The following is a 25,204-nucleotide window of genomic DNA, read 5'->3' on the forward strand; positions in this document are numbered from 1 at the left end:
CCCAATTTACATCATCCTTGCCTCTCGCCTCCTCATTACAATAAGTCCGTGTTGGATATAGAACGATCCGATCGTCCTCTTCAGCTACACATGCAAGATATCTCTCTTCCCCCATTTCTCATCCAACTCATACCCTATCCCAACCTATTCATCTCCCTCTTTGCCTTCCCCAACTTCCTACCCGTCTTATCCACTCCACTCTCGACCTCATCCAACAACTCATTTTGCTCCTCAATCTCCTGGTGTATAACCTCTCCCATCTTCCTCTGTCTCTGTAAGATATTCGAGAGTTCTTTGAGTTGTTCATCTTGGTTCCCCATCTGAGTTTGTTGGAGTTGTAATAACCCTCGATCATCTAATGGTCTTGTCGTTGACGTTTCCTGAGGAGGTGGTTTGGATCCGAATACCCTTCCAGGCGCAGCGGATTGGGGTAAAGCACCTGGCATACTTGAGGCGGAGGAAGTGGGTGCGAAAGCTGAAGAAGAAGGGGATGGAGATGATCTTGATGAGAACGCTGAACCAGAACCAGCTTTCACACCTGCTTCTGCCATTCTTCCTAAATTCAACTTCTCCACTCTTAACCCCTCCACCATCTCCTCCCTTCTCTTCCTCTCTCCTTCGCCCAGAGACCCTACCAACCCTTTCAACCCAGTTTCTAACACTCCGATCCGTGTTTCTACTTCTTTGAGCGTACGTTTCGCTTCGACACCGGCAGATCGTGAGCCAGATGGATCGGACATGGACGCTAACGCATCCCGCTTAAGAAGTGCGGATCGAGCTGACCGAAGTAGGGTTTGGATGGCAGTATGTTCAAGTAACCAACTTTGAGCGGTGAACGATGAAGATGGAGCGTGATGTGCATTAGAGGCAGAGGTAGAAGAGGTGGGGAGGGAGAGGAAATCGGAGAAAGTGTATGCTTGGCGGAATATGGGAGTTTTGGTGGATAAGATAGAACGGAGATATTGTTCGAGTAAGAGACGTCGTTCTCGGATGGTCTAAGGAAGCAATACAAGCAATTAGCAACTCGGTCCACTATCATCACTCATATGAGTCCAATTCGTTGCTCAGACAACATGGATGTACAAGCCACGCAAGACAAGTGTAGCACAGACGCCCGACGACTCAGGACTCAATATCGTTTGATTCGCCCAAGCACGTTCCCTCGGAGCACAACTCACCTTCTCATCACCCAGACTCCGCATCAGATTCCAATGTTTCTGCGGTAACGGACTCGGCGGTTCTTTCCCCGTCGAAGATTTGAGCTCGGCATGGAGAGCTACGAAATCGTTATAACGTCGATCGACCGTCCATGTTCGCGTTGGGGTGGTGACTGCGAACGAAGGACAGGGCGTAGGAAGGCGATCGTTAATGCGGATATGGTACGAATGGGAGTTTATGATCAGGGTGCGAAGAGAGGAATAGAGGGATAGGAGTCATCTTGTCAGCTCCTGACTCTTAGGTATAAATATGTGGTTGTCTCCGGCTGGACATATACCACGCTTCGACAGGAGAAGGGCACAATGAGTGACTACTCACTTTGTATCACATACACCGTATGAAGTTTAGGCACATCCACAGTCTTGGTCGATATTATGCTGATACTTTGTATATCTGACATCGTGTCGGTGTCGTTGGAGTGCTAGTGTAAACGAGCAGTGCGGTGACAGAGTGGGGATGATGATGGCCGTGCAGAGGCGTTGCGTCGTGATTACAAGTGGATGTAAGGGATGTGTCCGGTCTGCTCTCTAATCCTTCTTCGCCTCTATTATATTCTGTTTATATATTGATGCGTAATCGTGATTGAGCGTGGGTGACAGGTATGTATTTATTGTTGCAGACTGTTGACATTCAAACCCAAAAGTCAAGACTGAGACGTAATTAGATGACGGTGATGGGAGGTGGAGATGGAGATGACCGGTTTGGACCAATATTCAACAGGAACGACGTAATGACGCTGATCATCATCCCTCAGTGGCGCATGTCAATCATCCATCCGATAAAATAGATTGAGGTAGATATACATGATTGAAGGCAAGACGAGTCTTATATGCTCATCTCGCTATTCCAGCTTAGCTACACCTATGCAATGCACTCCATATCCCGTCCTTCCACATCCGTTCCACCCAATGCTGCTCCACCTCCACCCTTGCTCACACCGTGACCTCTTCGACACCATTCGTGACCTCCTCAACACTATTTTCGTTCGTAACCTCATCCACTCGTTCGATACCGTCTGTCTCCTCATTCGCCTGTCTGTCCAACTCTGCTTGTCTCTCCTCTTCCTCTCTCTACAATGGCGCAACATACAATCAGCCATCAAATTCTCATACACCGCGCAGACACTTAGTCACTCACATATGTAGCCAACATTCTCGAGATATCCCAGTCCTCATCATCTCCATCCTCGTCATCGGCATACAATTCTCCTCCAAAGTCGAACATATCCTTTCCTGTCATACCTGTCATCTTGCCCGCAGCTCGTTGGGCAATCTTCGCCTTCTCCAACGCTTCGTGTTCGGCCTGTTTCTTCTCCACTCGTGTCTTCTTCCAAATGGAGAAACTCTCCGGAGTAACAGGTGTGAGCGGAGCCTTGAGCTTGTGTCGCTGTAATGGAGAATAAATCAGCTTGAGCTAAATCAGTTTGAAATGGGTGGAGTGACCCACCTCGACTTCTAAGAAGTCCTCAAGAGATATTTGCTCCTTCTTCGCAGCATCCTCGGCCTTCTTCTTGTCCGCCTTCAAAACGAATCCAGGTGGTAATGCGTGTCGGTACATGCATTTGTTTCCTAAAATGAAAGTCAAATCGTCAGCTTTGTGCTCCGGTTAAATTCCCAACGGCAAGTAAGCTCACCTCCATTTGGCTATGTCGATGCGAACGAAATAATGTCAGCGTTTGATCCACTTTGCATGACTGTTAGCATGACCTACACATTCCCAGCTGCAAAAACATCATCGTCAGTAAGGTTACACCAGCACCAGCTATCGATCAACTCACAACCATCCATACTTCTTGTTCTCAATAGCCTCGATGAAGTATTTACACACGATCTGCCATAAGATCAGCTTCACAAGAGGTGTGTTCATAATGATCAGCCCAACTCACATCTGTAGCATTGGTCTGCTTCTTCTCATTTTGGCCAACGACATCACGAAGTTTCTCCTCGTCCCAGTTCTCCATGAGATCTACAGTGAAGAGCACGATCAGATCAGTATGCATCTCTGCAGTCTTCTCGACAACTCTCTTCACTCACCTGTTTTCTTGTCCGTCTCCTTATCTCTCGTGTCCTCGTAGATGTTGAGTTTCTCGACTTTTCGCTCCACATTACGATCATGCGAGAATTTACATTTGTTACCTATGGTTGAAGTGTGTCAAATATAACTCTCGTAGGTGCTGAATTCTATTGCTTAGCTTACCTTTCTCGCAATGTCCCGCTTTGAAGTATGCGCACAAGACCTGTTGGACGTTGTCAGCTGCTTGTCAAATTCTGAGAAGATGCCAGCTTACAGTCTTTGGATCTGTTCGAATGTCCCATCATCAGCATTGTCCACTGGAGTTCTCGGCGCAGGAGAAAGAAGCACAGCGAGCCGAGCTCGTCCGTGACCCAACGTACCTGTTCCAAAGGGCACTTTCTGGATTTGTGCCGGTTTACCAAACAGCTCTGCTTCCATTCTCTTCTTCGCTTCTACCCTCGCTTTCTCTTCCAACTTCTTAGCTTTCTCAGCCTCTTTTTGTTTCTGTCAAAGTCCAAACCAATCAGCTTAGCTCAACCTCGACCTCGCACAGGATACGATAAAGGAGATGTTCACTCACATCTTGCTTTGATTTACCAGCATCGGCTTGTTGTTTCTGAACTGTTGCAATGTGTTTTTGAACTTTGGAAGATTTGTTCTTGTTCTTCATACCAAAGGTCTATAAGAGTGCACACATGATGGTCAGCTACGTCCATAACTGGGAGCTTCGAGCAAAGGGAGAGAAAGGATGAAACTCACCTTGTCATCTTTGGGTGCTTTGGGCGGCATATTGGGCGGTTGCTCTCTGCGTTTTCGGGTGAGTAGTAGTAGGTCTTCCTAGCTCGCTATACGCCAAAGGTTTTGTCGTGCTCCAATGGTCCGATGTGATGTACGCTCTAGAGCTTCTTCAGTTGTTCAGAGTCGAAGGTGTATATAGCTCAGTGAGTGGTAGTCTGGTCCGTCACTTTGATGCTTTTGAGCGGCGAACATTTCAATCTCCCTCTTTTTGACCTGGAAGATATCAGCCTCACCCTCTTCCGGACTTTGTTAGGCTCACGTGGTTTAGACATTAGGAACCAGGGTTGACGCGACTGACCTCCACTTAAGCGGACCATCACTTCTTCCTCTTCTCCTCTTACATGTTCACTATCTACCACTACACAACATCCAAGTACTGGACAGACAACCATGCCACCAAAGAAAGAAGCAAAAGAGAAGCCAATCAAGGGCAATGAGGGTGAGCCGCTTTGTCATCCGTGGAGATTTCACCCCAACAGAACTCTAGCTGACTGGTACGGTGTATAGCGGAAGAAGTGAGTCCCGTCAATCTGGTAGCATCAGTATCACTCACGTCGGATGTTCAGATGGTACTCAACTACATGAAAGAGGTATGTCAAGCATTCGCGAGAGGTTTAAAACATGAATGCTGATCTGCATTTAGATCAACCGTCCATATGCTAGCGGTCAGTGCACGGGCTTATCTCGCCTTCCTTCCCCCCTGCGCATACACGGGTCGCCTTCCTTCTCACCATTATTGAAAGCCCCAATCTCATACACCTAAGGTCTTCCACTATGAAGAGAAAAGTTTTTTTAACCCTCCGTACCTCCATAGCCGATGTTGTGGCCAATCTCAAGAACAAGGTACCCAAGACGGAGGCTGTCAAGGTTCTTGCCACCTTGGCCGGTAAGTTGACTACATTCTACCTCACCGATATAAGCTTCCCGTAGAAAGTGACCACTGATGATATTCTTCATACTGCAGAAAAGGGTCAACTTCTCGTCAAGCCGTATGGCAAGCAATTGATTTACCTCTACAATCAGGTCCGCACCGGAATTTTGGTCCGGCGCTGTCCTCTACCTAAGCTGATGACTAAGTCTGAAGACACTTCTCGAGGTTCTCGATCCGGAGGAAATGACGAGCCTTAATGCCGAGATAAAAGAGACGCAAAGAGAGCTCGAGGAGAAACGAAAGGAACTGAAGACACTCCAGACTGGTGAGTAAGGCAAGTAGCGATTGGCGGGATGACCACACAGCTGACTTCAAAACCAGAGCTTGCCACTGCCGAGTCATTGCCGAAGACGAAGGAGCTCGGAAAGGAGATTGAACGGGTCAAGAACGATGTGAGTGTTCCATTCGTGTTATTGTTTAGGTTAGCTATGCACTGACTGCATCACCGCACGTAGAACGAGGTCACTCTCTCAGCGCTTCTCCCATTTCGTGGTGACGCAAGCGGTGGACAGTCAAACATTACGCCTCTTTCGGCTGAGGACACCAAAAAGATCGACGCTGAGTTCAACAAGTGGCGGAAGGAATGGGTTGATAGGAGGAAAGTGTACAAAGAGTGAGTTCAGTATGGCCCGATGCTCACGCCTTATGGCTAGGTAAAGTCTTGATGGTTAATGCTGACTCATTCACGATTCTCAGATTGATTGGTCTGATGGCCGACGGAGGTCAAATACAAAGCACCCCGGTGTTCGAAGAAGATCAAGGTATCGATCTCGACAATGACAAGGCAAAGGAAGTTGAACAAGGGGAATTCTGCCGGCCGCCGACAGCTATCAAGAGAGGTGGAGCGATGAGTAAGCCAAGTCAAGTGCAGAAGGTCAGCAATAGTACGGGAGGTGTAAAGAGGTCGAACACTGCTGAGGGTACGAGTGCATCGGCTTCGCCTGCCGACGGAAAGAAGAAGAAAGTGAAGAAGGCGTAGGTAGTCTTACAAAGAGGTCGGATCAGGGTAGAGGTTGTGGTCATCAAGCATGTATGTATGTATTATACCAAGGTACGATATCAGTCTGTCACATGTGAGAGTGCCTACACATTCCCACACGTAAGCGTTCCATCTCGGCGAGACGAGATTCAGAAGTCAACTTGAATGATAGCAACCTCGGTCATTACCCTCCGCTCAGCGCTACGGTGATTAGTGATGATGATTAGGGATCATGGTTTGATTCCGCCGGAAAGATTGTTAATAATAGACCGATTACCGATCACTCGTTATGGCGCGATTACATTATCAATAAGCTACTCGTAGCATTGTCGGTCTCAACCGAAAGGAAATGCAGTAACTTAGCAGAAGGGAAAGCTTACTGTGCAGATGCAATGTCTATATCTGGCTTCTTCGGCCTCACAGAGCATTGACTGACACCCCCCCCCCAGCCCCTCTTCCTCAACTGAATGAGTATAATAACCATCAGGACATTCTTGCTTTCTCTTCTCTTCTTTCTATCTTTCAACTTCATAAACGAACGATATATCAACACCAAAATGTCTGCAAAGAGCGCTGCCTTTTTCGACGCTGTCGAGGTGGGTCTGAGCGATACCGTATTTTGACATCACACCGGCCTCCTTTCAAGTCTTCAACCCCTAGCCCTATCCTCAGTCTCCAACAACTATCTACCCCTCACTAGACTAGACAAAGACTCCAAAGCTGATACACCCCCCCACCAGAACCGACGAAGTTACTACAATCTAACCAACAAATCAACTTTGACCAACGAACAACTCCAATCACTCGTTGAGAAAGCCATCAAACACGCACCTACCGCTTTTAACGGTCAACAAACTCGAGCTGTCTTGGTGACTGGAGCTCATCATATCAAGGTTTGGGAGACTATCACCGAACATTATCTCAAGACTCTTGGTGGTAACAGTGAGTTCCGGTTGCAGCACGCTGCACTCCACTGTAGTGCTATGCGACTCGCACGTGGAGGAAGACAGGACTGACCTTACACGTTTCTCCGCTCCAGAGGAGGCAGAAGAAGCCGCGACAAAGAAGATTGCAACCGAGTTCAAAGCAGGTTACGGTACCGTTCTTCTCTTCGAAGATGAGACCGTCATCAACGGTTTCGCAGCCAAAATCCCTCCTTTAGCCTTGGTAAGTTCTCATCCATCCATCCTACGAAACATCCGTATCATATCCCCCTTGTACGGTTTTGTCTCGCTAATGTCAGTCATCTGGTTACGTAGAAATTCCCTATCTGGTCTCAAAACTCGGCTGGTATCGCTCAACATATCATTTGGACAGCTCTCGAGTTGGAAGGTCACGGTGCAAGTCTTCAAGTAAGTACAGGTTCAATATACCAACTTCACTACAACGATCTATGTTCTGTCGGGGTCAAGGAGATACTGATGTTTTGCGATTGTTTGTTTGTTATCGTAGCACCATACTCAGGTTTCTCCCGAAATCCAAGCTGCTATCACCACGTTGCTCGACCTTCCTCCTACTTGGATCGTAAGTCCTCCCCGTCCAACCAGCTTCAATGTCCAGTGCTAACTTGCCCGCCCCGCCCACAGTCCTCCGCTTTGATCCCCTTCGGTATCCCCTCCGGTCCTCCTGGTCGAGGTGCCGACAAGGTCTTCAGCCCTATCGAAGACCGAGTCAAGGTCTTTATCGAGTAGACCCCTGGCAGCCTTGACGAGGCGTAGATCAAACGGGGCGACGAGGTCGTAATTTGTAAATAGAAGTACAGTAGATGAGAAGAAGGTTGATGCACGTCGTCACAAAATCATATCACGGTATCCACAAATATAATCGGAATACACTCTTATCTGATGCGCAACGAGCCAAGAGTCGAGTATGCATGAGTAATGTGTGTAACTAATCTAATTTTTGATCTAAATCTATCGATACAGTGCAATTAGCCCCGCGCCCTACATTCCTCCAAAACACCAATGACCGAATCTCCTCCTTTACTTTCTGAGAACAACCTGACTACGCCTTGACTTATCAGTGATCTCTGGTAGAATACCGCATGACAGCTTCCCATACGGCCAAGGCGGCCGCGTTGGTCGGGAACGCTCTCAGCACAACAGGTACGAATCCCTAAATCCACATAGACATCAGCTGCAGCACTTCGTGATTCACAACAGCGCATCTCCCACCGCGCAGTGGTGGACTCACCCTGTAAAAGTTTCGTATTCTGGCTACACTGTTCCACGTAAATCCCTTAGTAGGATTATATGTCTCGGTCCATGTCTGACGATAAGCATCGAAGACACCTTTGTACCGTGGGGTCTTTATAGAGTCAACTGCGGAGAATGTCAGTGGTATGATTCGGGTGAAGATGAGAGGTTGCTACATACCCATTATTCGGTTCTTGACTTGATCTAGGGCTGTGTTTCATCCAATTGGAGGTCAGTACCGTGGCTGATGCCACCGCACGATATCACTCACGCAAGGCTGTGAACCAGTACATGTTTGATGCCATTCCACCCGCCAAAAAGTTGGCAGCTCCAGTGGACATCTCCCAACTCGTTCCGTCCCATGACTTGAACAACCGATTGAATATCTCGAAACCTGTACGCCGACATGCAAGATCAGTCCGACATCTCCTTGACCGACTCCTCCACGAGCCCAGCCCTCAGAATAGTATGGATGAGGTATCTCCCGACAGGGCACAGAACTCACCTCCAAACATCGCCGCGAAACAACTCCTATAGATGAAACTTGCTCCTAAACCTCTGAACATCCCCGTTGGGCCATACTGCGCCACAGTCTGACGGACGACGTCGATCGGTCCTGAGAACTGTTTGGGGATATGATCGGGTTGAGCGAGTTGTAGTTGGAGTTTGCATTTGATCAATTCGGTAGGGTGGGCTATCGTTGCGCTGCAGAGCACATATGATTTAGCTCCGACCATTTTGATGGAGAATTGCTCATACGAGTTGAGACTCACTTTGTCCAACCTGCAAAAGCACCTCCTACACTATGTCCCAAGACTGATAGTCGCGGAGCATCCCCGCTGCCCTGTGCTTTCTCCGCGAAACCGTGCCGCAATAACAGCGCCCGGTAGTTGTGCAAGCTGAGTAGTCAGGCAACATATCAGCTTGAGGGCACCTGTCGCATGGACCAGAAGTCAAGATTGGGGAGATGGTGTGACTTACCTCCCCATCAAAATCGAGTCTGTGATACCCCAAGATACGGCAGGCACACTGGCGCCTTTGTAGAGCGCCCGTGCTCCCTACAAGAAGAGGGATATTAGCTTAGCGGTAAGCGAAGACTTCCCGAGGAGAGAACGAGCAGATGGAACAGGAGGTGTCGGAATCAGGTGAAGGGGACTGTGCACGTACCTCCTTGCTTATCGTTCTCGTGAAACAGTCCCAAGCGCCATTGAATGTCCCTGGCGGCATACATTGTACTGTGCAGGACGCAGAATGCGTCAGCTTCTGTGTGCTATACAGCCATTTGTCGAGGTTGTCGATCATATGGTCGTCGTCATATTGTTAAGGAGGAACTCACATCGTGTCTGTGGGATTTGAGCGTGAGACAGCAGCATAATCAGAGATAGAAAGAGTCTCAGGAGAGTATTGGTAGCCGTTGGGGTTATGGTGACATGTATGTTATAGCTGGATTGCGTCGTCCTGTACTCACCTTTATGGTATCGAAGGGATGACCTACACCACAATGCCATTCAGCTCATGCCGTGGGTTTAGATCAGCCAGTGGATGAGTCCCACTTACCGACTACTAGCTGTATAACGATGATGGGTGAGGTCAGCCGGGTCAATCTATTTCCCTTGTCTCCAATGATGGTAAGTCAAGCGAAGCGACATACCTTCGTCCACCTATCCAGAGACATTCATACTTATCAGCAGTCTCTTCCTCACCGCGAACAGCGAGATTGACCACAACTCACCCAGAACATATACCAGCTGCAAATCCTATAAACGGTGAATGCTTCTTCTCCCCATTACTACTGCCTCCAGCTCCTCCGGAGACCTTGTCGTCATATGGCAGATCAGATAGGATATCGGGATCTGACAATTCTTCAGGTCTATTTCTATGGCGAGTCGTGGTCATCTCGCTCTTTGCCATGACCAGTCCTCGTGAGCTTGACAAAGCGCAACGCCGTACGAAGTGGGATCCGAATTGAATCGATGAGGTAGACAGAAGCAGAAGCGCGAATAGAGATACAAAAGAAGGACAAGCTACTTTATGTTTTCGCGAGTGGAGGTGGTCCAGTTACTAATCGACCGATCGAGTTCGGCGGCTTTTCTCCTATCGGAATCCCATTTCCACGCACCCTTATCACAACCCCGAGGGCCAACGTAACATATGATCTTGCATCATGCATAGACCGACTGACTGGATCGCGCATGAGGCTTTGTATCATCCACAACCGGGCTCTCACAGAAGCGAGCACTACATGCAAGTCGTTCGTTCATACATGATACATGCATTACATGTACACCACATCACGGAGGGACATTCCCCCATTTATGCTCTTTCAACCACTCCCCGCCAAATTCATCATACTCCTGCCTCGTCACTCTCGCAGCCTTCGCTTCCTCCGTTACACTCCACTCCGCCATACCTCTCCACGCTTCGAGTCTCGGATCTCCACCATCTAGCGAAGACACAATCTTGAGCGGCGCCCGGAAGGGTAGAATTGGAGTAAGTACATTGCGCAACTTCGGGATGAGGTTGGGGATGTTGGCTGCTCCGCCTGTGACGAAGATGCACTAGTGGTGGAAACGTATCAGCTTCACTCACCTAACCAGGAACAGCTTTCGGAAGCTGGAACCAACCACTCACCTGCATTAACCGTCTCCTTTCCTCTTCCTCGAACCCATTCAACACCCATCCTGCGATCTCTCCCACACCAGCACTGTCCACTCCAAACATGGATGGCTGGAACCAAGTCTCTGGCACTCTGATCCTCTCGACATTGAGATGCAGCTGATGACTCTGCTCCACATCCTCTGGATCGAACTTCCCTTCTGATCCACCCCGGACAAAGGCGTTGATCAACTTGTTCTTGGCTTCGGCACGACCGATCATCGTTTGTTCTTCTGTGAATGCGGGGTCGTATTGCAGCAGTCGAATTTCAATGGAATCGAGTAACGCTTGGTCGTCTTCCTCGGCATCGGAATCATCGTCACCACCCTGAACTCGCATCAGCTTATGTCGTGACGATGTACTCTTAGCATACTCACTATTTCACGATATACTGCCCAATCTGAATCGTTTTGTCCAAAGCCATCGTCATCTGCACACTATGGTCAGCTCAAGCCGCTAAAGCTCGACTGCGTGCAAGTCACGCACCTTCGCCCTTCTTTCGCTTCTTCGTGGTTTTCTCCTCGGCCGCAAGGTTGGCGATAGACTTCATCCTGCTCTGCGATGCAGCAGACTTTCGGTCTCCCAACTGGGCGCGCTTCTTCTTCCTCTCCTGGATACGAGTCATAACCGCCTACAAGACATCTACATCAGCACCAGATATCTGAGCTCAAGTGTGACAACGACCTACCTCTTGCTCGTCCTTGAGCTTTGATGACCAGCCGAACAGATTCGTCTGTCGCTCCTCTGCCTCTTTTCTCTTCTCCTCTTCCTGCACGAAGCGAGTTAGCACAATCCCTCACGCGGACTCTGACATCATGTCACATACCACTCTCTCCTTTTCTCTTCTTTTCTCTTCTCTCAACTTCACTCTCGCCTCCCAACCAGCTTTCATCAATCTCTGTCGTCTCTTCTCCTTGATCTCATCTTCTGTCAACTCTGAATCCGGTCGATCGACCAAGGGGAACGTCGGTTCTTCTTCCGGTTCCTCCTCCATCCCCAAATCTTTCCGTTGTTTCTTCCTGATCTCAATCTCGGTACGTTTGATCCATGAATCCAGCTCAGCCTCGGTTTCGAACGGAGTAGTCTCGACCAGCCTAGAGATGAATTCTGCCTTCTTCATCGTCGGTCGCTCTGACATAAGCAGTCTATATTCTTCCAATTCAGCCATTTTGGCGGCAAGCTGTGGAATGTCGTCAGCTAGTGTTCACGGTACTTATTGTCAAGCTTACCTTTTCGGCCCTCTGCTTGGCCTGCATCTCCTGAAGTCTTCTTCCATTCTCCTTCCTCCTCTCCAGCGCAGCAGCAAGTTCCGCCTCTGACTTCTCGGAGACTTCCTACGTTCGCATCAAACATTAGCCCTCTTGATCAATGGTCAAGGACGGATGTCAGCTTACTGGTTTCGTAAAGGGGAACTGCACGATTTTCGTTGCAGCAGACAACTTGTCTGGGTCCGCCATACTACGTAACTCCTCATCATAATCCGTTGCAAAATAGGTTGTCTCGCGATACATGAACTGCAAGGTCAAGTCAGCAGAGCAAAATGTTGCTGAATAGAAGACAGCTCACCGAAGCTTGTGCAGCCGTGACTTTGAGCGGGAACGAAGGATATTTGAGTTGAGCAAGCTTAAGCATGAGCTCAGATGCATGTGCACCACCCCATGGTATTCTGTACGCAAACACAATGTCAGCTAGGACGGCCTACGAACTGGGCTGCAGAGAAGCTCACCGTTTCGCTCGACTTATTATTGATTTCCCGCCAAGTATAGGTATCACCGTACTACTTTGGTGACCTAGGCTTATCGCCAGACCATCGTCGTGCCGTTGTCGCGAGAATGCAAAGAGGGAATCGACGCCGTATGTCACTGCAGGGGCATTGTACAGCTCGAATAGAAGTTCAGAAGTCACTGCAACAGATCAGGTCAGCTACTGACGAGATATTCAGCTGGCCCTTGTCACTTACGTGCTCGACTAAAGAGCGGATTGGCTAGCCGTTCTGTCATGACGATAGGTGTTTCTATCTTGGGTGTATCAATGCCCAGCTTGCAGAACGTATAGTCTAGTGCATTTTCCTATCGTCCAAGACGTCATTAGCTTCCCTTCTAGCACCAAGCTCAAATGGGGACGTGACAGCTGGAGAGCAGAAGTAGAACGTACTAGCAGATCCGCTTGAGTCAACAAATCACCATCAAACATCGTCCTTGCATTGGACCTCGAATTCGAGTCCGCTTCTACATCCTGTCCAAACAGTAGGACGTTCTTTCCGTGTTTTCGATCTTTATATCTCGCAATGAGGTTTGTGCGATCGATGTATGGTGCAGACATGGATGAGAACCCAGCTCGCCATGAATGGGCACCTGGAATAGCGAATATAGGCAGTCAGCTGGTGCTTGCAAGAAACCAGAGTGGAGCTTCCGCTCACCATTGTCTATGCAAATTGATGGGTCTTGTCCTTCCAAAGAATGGTAGTTGAAAACAGGTTGAGGTTGAGCATCGTATGGTGTATCTCGGATGTAGACGAGCTTGGATTGAGAGGAAGGGGAAGAGGAGGAAGAAGCTTGAGCTGACGACGCGCCGCTCATCGCGTCGAAAGAGTTTGGAACGCTGTATTGGCAGCCGGGGACGTCAGACGTGTGATGTAGACATTGATGAGGATGAATGCAACAATAGACTTTGAACAGATAGACGAAAGCAAGCTGAAGTGCTAGTTATGCCACGTGGTGGTTTCTACATACGTGCCTAGGCCAAGATACAACGTCCACCTAAGTAACCGTCTGCTACAACTGTATTAGTCTTTGACATGAGACGCTCAAATATCCATAACCATCCACACATGCACATGTCTCGGATCCTGTGATCGTTCAAGCTTATCCCACCTTCACCCTTCTACGTGTTTGACTTGATGACACCGACTCCGATCTTCTACGAATACAGGGTGCAAGATGCCTCAAAGTCAGCCATATCTCTTACATTGCGATGTATCGACACTTACCGGATACTCTGAAGATTTTGGATTTGTTGAGCTTCTTCTGACCGGGCAGTGAAATATGTGTCGTCTGAAACTGACGATTCATCGGCATTGTACGCACTTTCATCGTCTCCTTGGGCTGCGCTGGGCTCACTCAATGACGAAGAGTAATCGTGACGATCGGTGTGCTCGCCGTGCACCGTTGCCGCCCACGCCAGGATAGACAGATAGTCCTGACCATCTATGAGAATCCTTCGATCTGGAGAGATCGCAATGACTGGTTGATGCTGACTCGCTCTGGATCTGCTGACCGAATTGGTGACAACCGAATTAAGATAGGCAGACACATCACCACCCGATGTATCAAATTCCAGTTCCGCCGCAGAGGATGAAGGTGTTTTTGGAGTTGGGGTTCGTCTAACGAAGCTTGACTCCGACCACAGGGCAGGAGGTCTCGGTGTCGGAGGACCTGAGAGCTGGCTACCGGAACCCGAACCCTGTGCGAACGCTTCCTCGATCCGTTCCGCTAAGGTCTCGAAAGTTTCTTGTTCATCTTGAGGCCTTTCCATCTTCATCAATCGCACATCTTCCGTTCGGTAGATGAAAGACTCTACGCTTTCGATGTAGAAGCTGTTGAGCCGGGATAGAAAGTTCGAGGTGACATAGGGAAGACTGACGAGCGTAGCTCCATCCACGATTAACGATGAGGGTATAGGCTGACCTTCGCAGATGAAGTCGATCGTACCTCCAATACGCTTGAAAAGACAGACGACAAGTATGTCAGTGTCACAGTGGATAAGCAATTCTCATGATCCAAACTCACCCTGACGTGAAGAATAAGAAGATGGAGGCATTTAAGCCGCCAACAAATCTCGATGATACCACGAAAGTATTCCGCGGTTCTGTGACGGCTCTGGACCACCGTCAAGCGTTGACCAGGGACAAGTTCCACCTCCTCGACTCTACAATGGTTTGCATCGAGGCGGACCCAGTGAGGACGAAAGACCTGGGGCATCAGAATGAAGACCTTGCACCCATTGAGCACGTTGACAGGAATAAAATCGGTCGAAAGACTTTCATCCAAACCCATTTCTCGCAATATGGCTGTATCGTCGGCTTTCTCGCAGATCAATCGGTAGATGTGTGGATAATTGATGCGACTGAGATTAGCAACAGTCTCAGTGGTTGGATGTGTGGAGATGATTTGTGAGGCTGAACGATAGTCGAGGGACCGCAAAGGATCGAGGTAAGGATCACTGGACATTTTGTGATATGAATATGGTACCGGGTTTTGAAAGTAGAGCGAAATCGACAAATGCAGGGTGGTCGCGATGGAAACGGACAGAGAATGGTACAGGAAGTGACAAGTAAAAAGATCCGGACACAATGGCGAAGGTAGACGAAACGAACAAATATACCAAATGTTGAACTATTTCAGATGTACTGTTTCCATGCGAAAGTGCGGCATCGTTCACCGATTTACGTTGATTGATATTCTACTACTTCCTACTGTCAGCTGACTCGTCATTCGAGTCGTGTTAACCTTGTTAAGATTGATAAGGTTAGCATGGGATTAGTATACCGCGAAGCCGAGAAGCTCAAGAGGCCATCAAATACACCTTGGCTCGCGATATATGCTACGTAAGCTGCCCATCAGACAAGGTTAGCCACAAAAACACATTTCCGAATCGCCCAAATCCGCCTACATGGAAACAGCATAGCTGGAAGAATGTAAGCAATAATGCGGACGGCTCTCTGTTGGAGCTGTCGAGGAACATTACTGTGCCCTACCCCGCTAATGAGGCCAGCCGTTGGAGCGACCTTCAGTCTATGAAATCCGCCTGGGTGAGAACAGGTCGACGGAGACTGGGTCCACATACCCGGTTCGGGTGACAATTCTCTCCGGACGGGCTCTGGTTCTAAGTTCTTCTTCAGCAACGATGACTAGGAGTCGAATGCCGGGGCAGCTGCCCCACTACTCTCTCCTTTTTTGCATAATTCCGCCGGTCGAGATGTTCTTGCCACAGAACAGAAATACCGAATCGCCTGAATCCGCCTAGATGGAGACAACATATCAGAGAATACATCAGTACTATCGCAGAAAGATCCTTGTTGGAGCTATTCAGGATTGGGGACTGTTTCAAGTCCGCTGATAAGGCCAGCCGTTGGAGCGAAGGTGTTGATAACGATCCACCTGAGTGAGAACAGGTTGATTCGAGACACGGTCTACATATCCGGTCCGGGTGAAAGTTCTCTCCAGCCTAGGTTTGGGGTTGTTTCCGTTGCATCTTGACTTATCGAAGTCGCGTTTTTGTTCAGTGGGAATAGCAGCGCTCAGCAATGTGTACCCTTTCTGGGACATAAACAAAGAACAAACCAAAGTGATCATAACAGACACTGGCGTGGACGACGTAAGAGAAGGCAGTGAAATAGGTGAGACAGGACAAACTCAAAGCTAATCTTGATCTCGAAGAGACTGTCGCGATAGCTAGCAATGACGTGGGATAACAATACTCCCTTATCAATCACTATTACAGCATCTTCCTCAGGCACCTCCACTCTCAACGTCGCCGCCGGACACAAATGATCAGCGTCAAAAGAATCAGCAATGACAGAATTTCAGATTACATGCTATCTCCGCATTCAACATCGTCATCCTCCACTCCTCATACCTTTGTTTCGATCTGCTCTCAACAGCAAAAACAGTAGCCCTTAACAGCTGCTCCCTCCCTTCACTTTACTCTGTTCAAGTACTGCTTGACCCCCTCCAGCAAGTGCATCCTCCGTCGCGATGCAGGTCACACGATCGTTGCAGACCTTCCGCACCTCTAGACCCTTGCCGATTGCGACCACCAGTCGAAGTTTCCGTTCTGCAAAGGTCGACAGGTACATTGCAATTCGCGAATTCTTCACTCAACAGTCCACGTCCGCTTCAGCACCTGCACGACCCGTACTTTCGGCTCACAGAGCACATTTCCCACGCCGATGGAACTCTTCTACACCACCATCATCATCGACAAAACCTTGTCCCAATTGTCCTGAACCATCATCATCGTCTTCGAACACTCCTCTAGTCCCTCCTCCGCCTCCACCAGCCACAACTCAGCCTGGACATGCACAGGATTATGCGCCCTTCATCCAGAGACTGATACAGCAATCCAAGGCGATCGCTCCAAATTCACCTCACAGACCATCGAAGGAGCAACTGTTGGCTGCTGCTAATGGGTGGTGGCAGAGGTTACGGATACGATTGAAATGGTTCACGATTAGAGGATGGAGACGTTTTAATACGGACGATTTCAGTGCTTTCGCAAGCTGGTTCGTGGTGGGAAATAGTGAGTGACTATATCGCTCCCATACTGTATGCACTGGTGACTGATTAACTTCCGCTTGCAGCTGTCTGGATTCTGCTTGGAACGTAAGCCTGTCACATACCTATCCGCTCAATGACCGCTTACACATTAATCATAGAACGACGTTCGTGTCCGCTGTGTTTGCCACTCTCAACTCCCTCTCACTGCAAGAATACGTGGCTCGGTGGATCTCGGACTATATGACATACAACACTGGTGTCACAGTCATGTGAGTGATACCTCTGTTCGAATCATAAAAAGAATCGTATCAGACGGAGAGTGGTGCTTACAATGGTCTCGCAGTTTCGAGTCTGCCATTGTGCCCAAATGGGGTTCCTCTCTCATCACCTTCAAGAACGTCTATGTATCACGGCGACCGAAGGATGCTGAAGCGAAACAAACGAAAACGGCGACGGCAACTCCACCGTCACCTATTCCATTCTTATCCTCTCAGCTCTCCCCAGAAACGTATCTTGCTCCTTCACCAACAGCCGATGGAGACAATTATACCATGTATGACATCAACATCGACGAGCTTGAGGTATCGCTGAGCTTCCTAAGATGGCTGGATGGAAAGGGATTGGTAAAGGACGCAAAGGTCAAGGGAGTTCGAGGTGTCGTTGGTGAGTTTCGCCCTGCATCTCAATAGGTTGTCGAGATAGGCTGATTCGATCAAATGCAGATCGACGTTCTGTTTGGTGGGACAGCTCCAAACCCCTTGAACCGGTCGATTATCGACACGCTACTCAGCCTGGCGACTTTGAATTTGAGTCTTTCCACGTCGAAGACGCTCTGGTGACGATATATCAACCTGGAGGTCAGCGACCTTATAATGTCTCGATCTTCAACGCTGCCGTCGGTCCACTGCGAAAGCGATGGCTGTTCTACGATATGATGAGCGCCGAAGGCATCACTGGGCAGTTCGACAATTGCTTGTTCAGCTTACATATGCCGCAGAAGCTCGGCAAGCAACAAAGCGAAGAGGGCGGTTTGGTCAAAAGAATGGTGAGCATCAGCCCTACGACCTTCAGAATCATACTGATCATGGTCGGTTACAGGCTCGTTTCCGTATCGACGGTCTGCCCATTGACCACATGCAGTACGCCACAGGTCACACGGGGCCGATGAGTTGGATCACCTCTGGCAAGCTTGATGCCGTCTTGGATATCAAGTTCCCCCACCACCCGGACGAGCAGGTTGACATCAAAGCAATTTTCGAGGAGATCGGACGAAACGTTGTTACCATCTCTCATGGTGTCCACCCGGATGACCCAGCCGCTGCGATCACAGCCAGTATCACCGAAGCGGAGCAGAGTAGGGCGAACGGGTTTATTCCAGGACAGCATCGACTCGCCAGACCGCCACTTAGAGCGCCCAGTGGTCCAGTTACGACTGACGACGAAGGAGAAGAGCGAAGGCAGGTCATTGTGGACATCGACCTGAGATTCAGAGATCTCAAGGCTGCTGTACCGATCTACACCACAGATTTGAGTGTTACCAATAATGCTCTTATCAGGCCAATCGTGGCTTTCATCAAGTGAGCAAATTGGAACGGACAGTATGAAATCGTATTGATATCATTTGCAGCGCGAACCGAACACTTGTTCCAATTCATTGTCAAGTAGCCGCAGATCTGGTGAGTCAATCATAATCTCATAAACGGACTGGAAGCTGACGATTTCACTAGAATGATTTCGATGGCTCATGGACTGTAAGCCTTGCTTCTACTCTCTCACAATGTGAATGCTGACTAATCGCCTTTGTTGACCTTGCTCAGCTCTTCGAGAGTAAATTCTCCTTTTCAAGTGGCAATCGTCTCCAGCGCAAGAAAGATGAAGCTGATCTGCGTTTCTACAGCTGGACTCATGACCTCCGTTTCCAACCAAATATACGAAGCACTTGCATATCACGTCTCTTCCGAGGTGGCCAACACGAAACGCATACGACAAGTCGGGTTCTGGGGTATACAACGAGGGGCCGAAGTATTGGTCGATACGCTGCGGAACATGGTAGATCCAGTTCATGCGCAATTGGCCGCCGCATGAGTATAGATTGAGAGTTACACCACTTTATGTTGCTATATTACTGTATCAGTATCAAGACATTTCACGATATTCATGCCATACACACCCCTCTTACGATTTGGAATCAATGCATGACTTCCTCATGTTTCTCACGAACAACGAATCTTCCAGCTCGTAATGTGCAAGAGCGATTCCTATCATTGTGCGAGGGTTTGTTGTTGCTTGCCACGTGGCTTTGGCCACCTTACATGTCGCGGCCCCGGACTGATTGACCTTTCTTTCCTCCTTCTCATTCGTTATCCATGATCTCACTTCTGCAGTTACTACATTACTATCAATATCGGCATCAGCATCTAGCGCTGTCAATTCTCGTAGCTATAACCCATGCTGCTTGAGCTCGGTGTCCAGCATGGGTAATATCTCATCCATGGCGAGAGCGTGAGCTACCGTTGCGCCAGTTGCTCGCGAAGGAACACTGACACCGTCTGCAGCTCAACGGCTCTCGATTCGTACGTTGCTGAATTAGGCAATGATATATCATACGATAAGAGGTTAGCTGAGTTCCTTACCGAGACAGACGGGTCGAGCTGATCAACGTGGTATGGATAGTCTATCCTCGTCTCGATTCTTGAAGACGATCTTGGCGAGACATCAATATGGTCCTATTGTGCTCAAGATATTCATAAAGCCAGACTCGACGATGTCCCTGCGTGTGATCCAACGGAGACTGAAGAGTGAGTGTAGCCACCAGCTATACAAGCTCTCTGATAGGTGCTAGCTTTTGAAATGAGAGGGTGCGCACTAACTGTGATGTTTTACCTCGCCTAGCCGAACGAGATAATTTGGCGGATCTGGCTGGCGTGAATACCTATCAAACGTTTGTGGAGACGGAAAAGGCGGGATATCTTATCAGACAATGGGTCGGCTCAAACCTCTATGACAGAGTTAGGTGAGCTGACTCCCTTCCTTTTATGGTGAATAAGCGATAGCTTACATTTCTGTATTGCTAGCACTCAACCGTATCTCGCTAGTATTGAGAAGAAGTGGATTGCCTTCCAGCTCTTGACATGTCTTCGGGATGCTCGGAATCGAAAGGTGCGTACTTGGCACACGCAGTGAACATGACGAAAGTCTGGTTGACTGACTTGCGCCCAGGTCGCTCACGGCGATGTCAAATCCGAGAACATCCTGATCACTTCCGACCTATCACTACTCCTCACCGACTTCTCATCATCTTTCAAACCTACTTTCCTACCACTTGATGACCCTTCCGACTTCTCCTTCTTCTTCGACACCTCGTCCCGACGAACATGCTACATCGCACCAGAACGGTTCTACCCTTCCGACTCAAAACTTGCAGCTGAGAAGAAGAAGGCTTCGGCGGCGGCTGCGTCAGCCGGTGGACCAGGCTTAGGGAATGGTGTGGAAGGGGATAGTTGGGGCAAGAGGGATGGAAGAGTCACGGAGGAAATGGACATCTTCAGTGCGGGGTGTGTGTTGGCGGAGATGTGGACAGATGGAAGGACCGTTTTCAATCTAAGTGAATTGTACGCTTATCGAGAGGGGAGTGTAGGGTTGGAAGGCATTCTCGATAACATTGAAGATCACGAAGTCAAGGTGAGTCTCACCGCCCGTCGCGTTCCAATTAAGCACATCTTCCGTTTTCGTGAACTCAAACTGATTGGAACCTGTTTGTCCTCAAGAACATGATCAGCCAGATGCTAGCTCGAGAGCCGTCCGATCGACCGTCCTTTGACAGGATACTTTCCACCTATCGAGAATCGATCTTTCCCGAATATTTCTACACTTTCCTCAAGGACTATATCACCTCATTGTCGGAATCGAACGAAAGCACATCGGGTCTCAATACTCAAACAGGATTCTTGCAGCGCTCTGCCAATCAATCGGGAATGAAGGTGGATAGGATACTGGATGAATGGGAAAGCATCTCGGTTCACTTAGAGAAAGGTCCGACCGAAAGTGAGTCATGTTGTCAGCCATTGGAGAAGTGGTACTGTGTGCTGACCTTGGTCGACTGTTGCCAGATGGACCAGCTCTTTTGTTACTGAATATCATCACCTCGGCTCTCCGCAACTGTGTTTGGCCGTCCTCTCGACTACACGGTTTACAGCTATTCCTAAACCTCGTACCTTATCTACTGGACGAGGACAAGATCGATCGTATTGTGCCGTTCGTTGTCGAACTCCTCTCAGACGACGTTGCTATCGTCCGGGCCGAAGCATGTCGAACTCTCGTAATCGTCGTTGAATCGGTTACCTCTATCACTCCGCAAAATGCTACTTTCGTGCCAGAGTATCTGCTACCGCAAATGCGACACCTGTCGACAGATCCGGATATCTTTGTACGCGCCACGTATGCAAGAGGATTGGTGAGACTTGCTGATGCGGCTGTCAACATGCTGGAGATGAGTCAGGCTGCAAAAGCCCCAGGTGGTGCAGGACCAGAAGCATCCGGGATCATCGAGGTAAGCGACACCGATTGATAGCGACGAAGTAAGCTGATCAGACTCCTTCCCCAGCCTGATTATGACGCCATGTTACAGGAGATCCAGTCGGTCGTCGAAGAGCAAGCGACCACTCTCCTGGTAGACTCTACTCCAGCTGTCAAGCGATCAACACTTGCATCCATCTCCGACCTCTGTCTCTTCTTTGGTCGTCAAAAGTCCAACGAGACCGTGTTGAGTCATATCATGACGTACTTGAACGATAGGGATTGGATGTTGAGACTGGCTTTCTTCGATGGCATTGTCGGAGTTGGAGCCTTCATTGGAGTGCGCGCAATTGAAGAGTATGTGCTGCCTCTCATGTTACAAGCATTAGCAGGTGAGGAGTTTCGTCACTCAGTCAAGGAATGTAGATAGCTGACGCAGGGTGGCAGATCCTGAGGAGGCGGTCGTAGCACGAGTGATCGGATCTATGACAAGCCTAACAGCTTTGGGACTGCTTTCTCCGGCGAAGATGTGGGATGTCTTTGCAGCAGTCCGAGGTTTCGTCTGTCATCCCAACAAATGGATTCGGCAAGGTTGGTGCGCACTTTGCGATGACATGTTGAGATTGCTGACGATGGTCGCCAGGGGCTGTTGGCTTCATCGCTGCTGCGTCTCGGAATCTACCTCTGACAGACGTTTGGTGCATACTGTATCCCACACTGCGGCCTCTTCTGCAGAGTGACGTGAAAGAGATGGATGAAGAGTCTTTGATGTCTGCGCTTGTGTCACCTGTAAGTTCAGTTTGAAAAATACGTCTGTGATTAGCTCACACATCTCGCTAGCTTACCCGAAGTACGCTGGTCGCTGCCAAGCTGGCAGCCCTTCAGAATACACCTGCTGGCTATTGGGATATGACGCCACCAAAAGGATCGACGAAGTCAAGTCTGATCAGATCGGCCCAGGGACGAGCGAGTGGAACGTGAGTCTGGTCTATTTGTCCACGCTGTCCAGACCACTGATCATGAAGGTGTAGTCAACAACTGCGCGATAAAGGTATTTCAGCTAAGGACGAAAGAAAGATCGAAGCTATGAAAGAGTTCATCGTGAAACAAGCATACTCTGCGCGAGCGTAAGTCATGGCTAGAGGACATGATGGCGGCACTTGTGCTCATTTCGCATATAGACGCGAAGCTACCGAGCAGTCGGGTGCATCCGATGCTGACCTAGTCGCTGGCAAATCGATCTCACTCACTGACCTCGGTGTGACTCCTCAAACCATCTTCATCAGCCCTCGTACAGTCGGAGTGGACGCCAAAGCGGATCTTAGACGGCTCCGACCCCATCTGGGCGATACCTCCGCCAGCCGACGTACATCTTTCGCTAGTAGAAGCAATCGTGGTGCGGTCGAGAATCCGCTCGACGAGATACGCAAAAGACTGGCTTCCCTTGAACCACTAACAAAGGCTGACAAGCCTGTGGTGGAGACTTCGCTTCCTGCGACATCGGAAGCGAATGCTAGTCCCTCGGAATCCGGGATGTCTTCGTCAATAGATATCACTGCGATGACACGGTTAGGAAGAAAGAAGGTGGAGTCGAAAGCAGCACCAGCCGTCGGTGCATCGCACACCAATGCAATTGGTACTACTACAATACACGATGCGGAACCCTTGTCAGGACGGACTACGCCTACCGCAAACGCACCTATCGGCTTCGGCACTACCCGAGGCTCTGTTGCTCCTTACAGCAGCTCTTACGAAGGTCAAGATCCTGGTGTCAGAGCTTTCTTGGAGCAGGTTGATTTAGACAATTATCGCGAACCTCTTCTTGATTTTGGACCCCGGATCACAGCTAGTCACCGAAAGCGTCCGCCAAGGACCAAGTCGACGTCAGCGTCACCTCTCGGAGTAACGATGATCGCTCACCTGACTCAGCACGAGGGTGCAATTACTGCAGTCGTCACTTCTCCTGACAGCTTGTTTTTTGCGACATCCTCGGAGGATACTCATATCCTGATATGGGATAGCGCAAGACTCGAGAGGAGCGTTACGACTAAGCCTCGGCTCTCGTACAAGATGGACGCCCCAGTTGTAAGCATGTGCAGGATCGAGAATACACATTGTCTAGCAGCCGCGGCCGAAGATGGGCAACTACACGTACTGCGAGTCCATGCGAGTAGTGGTGGAGGATCAGTCAGATATGGTAAGGTGGAGTGTATCAGGACATGGAGGGCTCATGACGGCGATGGCTTTGTGCGATTTGTTTCACATTTGCATGGTGAGTGTAAAGTAGGCACTGGGCCCGAGCACGATGTAAATTACTAACTACACCATGCAGACTCGGCTCTGCTCATCGTCACTTCGACGTCTGTCATCGCAACTCTCGACATTCGAAACATGGAGATCACGCAGCGATTCCAGCATCCGCTCGAACTGGGTGTCATTACATCGTTCTGTCCTTCCACACACTGGCTGGTGGTCGCAACGTCCACCGGTGTGCTCAGTCTGTGGGATCTCAGATTTGGACTACTCCTGAAGTCCTGGAAAGCGGGAGGAGAAGTAACAAGTTGTCGTATACATCCGTCAAGGGGGCGCGGAAGGTGGATAATGGTTTCTATCGCTTCACCGGCACCAAACACCGGCAATGATACCCGCTCGAACTCAGAAGAGGGAAATCAGCTTCCATTGGTCGAAGTATACGACATCGAGACATCCAAATTGGTGGAAGTGTACGAAGTGCGATCAAGTAGACCTATCAAATCAATCGAGATCGCACACGAACCGGTCGAAGTTGTTCCCGACCGCGCGGCAATGATTGCGGAACTTGCTCGTCGCGTGACAAGTTCTTCAATCGCACCTATCATCACTGCGGAAGACTTCAATGCCTCGGCTCCTTTACCACAACCACCGAGAACTGTCCTTGATTTAATTGTAGGACAAAACTTTGCTTCTCTGCCAAGGCCGGAGGAAGAGTCGAGTTTGCTCATGCCGGTGCCAGAGGTAGCGGGGAAGGGATCCGTAGGTGGCGGTCCGGGATGGATGATCTGTGCAGGGGAAGATAGGGTTGTAAGATATTGGGATTTGGTAAAAGTGCAAGATGGTTTCGTGGTATATGGCTCAATGAAGGAGAAAGATGTGGCGTTTAGGTGAGTAACTCGGCCGAACTAAGGGATAAGCTTTACTGATCGACTTCATGTAGACAAATGCAAACTCAAGCTGGTGGTCCGACATTATTCTACACCCTTCCCAATGTCCATCGACATGGTCAAGCCCCTGCCCGGGACAAAGAGAGACAACCTCTCAGACCGCACTACGACGCTATATGTAAGCTGGGAACAGTTGAGACGTCATTCTCGAGCTGTGTGATAAGCGGAGATAGGAGCGGTGTGGTCAAAGTATGGAGAATGGAAGGAGGTGTATCGACGAGGTAGTCGCGCACGAGGGACAAGGAGGCGAGCAAAAATACCCTGCATAGTTGTGATGACCATGGTTGTACAGTTTGAAAATACTGCTTGTATACATGCATAGTTGATGGTATCTCAAATGTAGACGAAACAAGGTTTCAGGACATCTATAGATAAGGTCGAAGGTGCCCCGCATCTTGGAGGTTGTCACTGCGTTAAACGTG

At 49.3% G+C, this 25,204-nt stretch overlaps 8 protein-coding genes across 8 annotated transcripts; 4 read left to right on the forward strand and 4 right to left on the reverse strand.

The window, feature by feature from the left end:
- Positions 1-134: 134 nt before the first annotated feature.
- Positions 135-1,618, reverse strand: CI109_106872 (uncharacterized protein; the record flags this gene model as incomplete). The annotated part of the gene is made up of 3 exons (XM_032002063.1): positions 135-995; positions 1,179-1,330; positions 1,537-1,618. 3 exons carry the CDS (start codon positions 1,616-1,618, stop codon positions 135-137), a joined length of 1,095 nt encoding a protein of 364 aa, XP_031863620.1.
- A 532-nt stretch (positions 1,619-2,150) lies between these two features.
- On the reverse strand, positions 2,151-4,020 carry CI109_106873 (uncharacterized protein; the record flags this gene model as incomplete). Its single annotated transcript, XM_032002062.1, has 13 exons — positions 2,151-2,288; positions 2,356-2,604; positions 2,665-2,786; positions 2,852-2,861; positions 2,929-2,938; positions 2,996-3,048; positions 3,104-3,183; positions 3,252-3,353; positions 3,415-3,454; positions 3,506-3,516; positions 3,612-3,735; positions 3,812-3,910; positions 3,991-4,020. The coding sequence occupies 13 exons, from the start codon at positions 4,018-4,020 to the stop codon at positions 2,151-2,153; spliced, it is 1,068 nt and encodes a 355-aa protein (XP_031863619.1).
- A 399-nt stretch (positions 4,021-4,419) lies between these two features.
- CI109_106874 (uncharacterized protein) lies at positions 4,420-5,939 on the forward strand (the record flags this gene model as incomplete). Its single annotated transcript, XM_065967921.1, has 9 exons — positions 4,420-4,468; positions 4,537-4,619; positions 4,673-4,694; positions 4,844-4,915; positions 4,994-5,052; positions 5,114-5,225; positions 5,282-5,352; positions 5,416-5,573; positions 5,657-5,939. 9 exons carry the CDS (start codon positions 4,420-4,422, stop codon positions 5,937-5,939), a joined length of 909 nt encoding a protein of 302 aa, XP_065823993.1.
- Positions 5,940-6,496: 557 nt separating this feature from the next.
- CI109_106875 (uncharacterized protein) lies at positions 6,497-7,630 on the forward strand (the record flags this gene model as incomplete). Its single annotated transcript, XM_032002060.1, has 6 exons — positions 6,497-6,535; positions 6,680-6,881; positions 6,979-7,106; positions 7,199-7,291; positions 7,392-7,463; positions 7,526-7,630. The coding sequence occupies 6 exons, from the start codon at positions 6,497-6,499 to the stop codon at positions 7,628-7,630; spliced, it is 639 nt and encodes a 212-aa protein (XP_031863617.1).
- Positions 7,631-7,958: 328 nt separating this feature from the next.
- On the reverse strand, positions 7,959-10,030 carry CI109_106876 (uncharacterized protein; the record flags this gene model as incomplete). The annotated part of the gene is made up of 13 exons (XM_032002059.1): positions 7,959-8,054; positions 8,133-8,260; positions 8,315-8,344; positions 8,406-8,528; positions 8,640-8,839; positions 8,908-9,033; positions 9,116-9,192; positions 9,302-9,369; positions 9,471-9,477; positions 9,603-9,625; positions 9,692-9,701; positions 9,786-9,795; positions 9,867-10,030. The coding sequence occupies 13 exons, from the start codon at positions 10,028-10,030 to the stop codon at positions 7,959-7,961; spliced, it is 1,062 nt and encodes a 353-aa protein (XP_031863616.1).
- Positions 10,031-10,425: 395 nt separating this feature from the next.
- Positions 10,426-15,018, reverse strand: CI109_106877 (uncharacterized protein; the record flags this gene model as incomplete). The annotated part of the gene is made up of 15 exons (XM_032002058.1): positions 10,426-10,692; positions 10,766-11,116; positions 11,167-11,219; positions 11,276-11,420; positions 11,478-11,558; positions 11,616-11,969; positions 12,019-12,123; positions 12,184-12,303; positions 12,356-12,455; positions 12,516-12,693; positions 12,750-12,858; positions 12,944-13,143; positions 13,209-13,390; positions 13,779-14,509; positions 14,578-15,018. The coding sequence occupies 15 exons, from the start codon at positions 15,016-15,018 to the stop codon at positions 10,426-10,428; spliced, it is 3,417 nt and encodes a 1,138-aa protein (XP_031863615.1).
- A 1,527-nt stretch (positions 15,019-16,545) lies between these two features.
- On the forward strand, positions 16,546-19,152 carry CI109_106878 (uncharacterized protein; the record flags this gene model as incomplete). Its single annotated transcript, XM_032002057.1, has 10 exons — positions 16,546-17,089; positions 17,151-17,172; positions 17,226-17,336; positions 17,411-17,730; positions 17,790-18,112; positions 18,166-18,644; positions 18,695-18,743; positions 18,795-18,818; positions 18,885-18,894; positions 18,965-19,152. The coding sequence occupies 10 exons, from the start codon at positions 16,546-16,548 to the stop codon at positions 19,150-19,152; spliced, it is 2,070 nt and encodes a 689-aa protein (XP_031863614.1).
- Positions 19,153-19,540: 388 nt separating this feature from the next.
- CI109_106879 (uncharacterized protein) lies at positions 19,541-25,007 on the forward strand (the record flags this gene model as incomplete). Its single annotated transcript, XM_065967922.1, has 16 exons — positions 19,541-19,569; positions 19,623-19,682; positions 19,741-19,865; positions 19,960-20,080; positions 20,142-20,226; positions 20,287-20,748; positions 20,835-21,111; positions 21,177-21,616; positions 21,671-21,974; positions 22,030-22,173; positions 22,226-22,371; positions 22,423-22,559; positions 22,614-22,709; positions 22,764-23,854; positions 23,915-24,722; positions 24,776-25,007. 16 exons carry the CDS (start codon positions 19,541-19,543, stop codon positions 25,005-25,007), a joined length of 4,557 nt encoding a protein of 1,518 aa, XP_065823994.1.
- Positions 25,008-25,204: the final 197 nt, after the last annotated feature.

This window comes from Kwoniella shandongensis, chromosome 13 (assembly GCF_008629635.2).
Source record: "Kwoniella shandongensis chromosome 13, complete sequence".
Taxonomy (NCBI): Eukaryota; Fungi; Basidiomycota; class Tremellomycetes; order Tremellales; family Cryptococcaceae; genus Kwoniella; species Kwoniella shandongensis.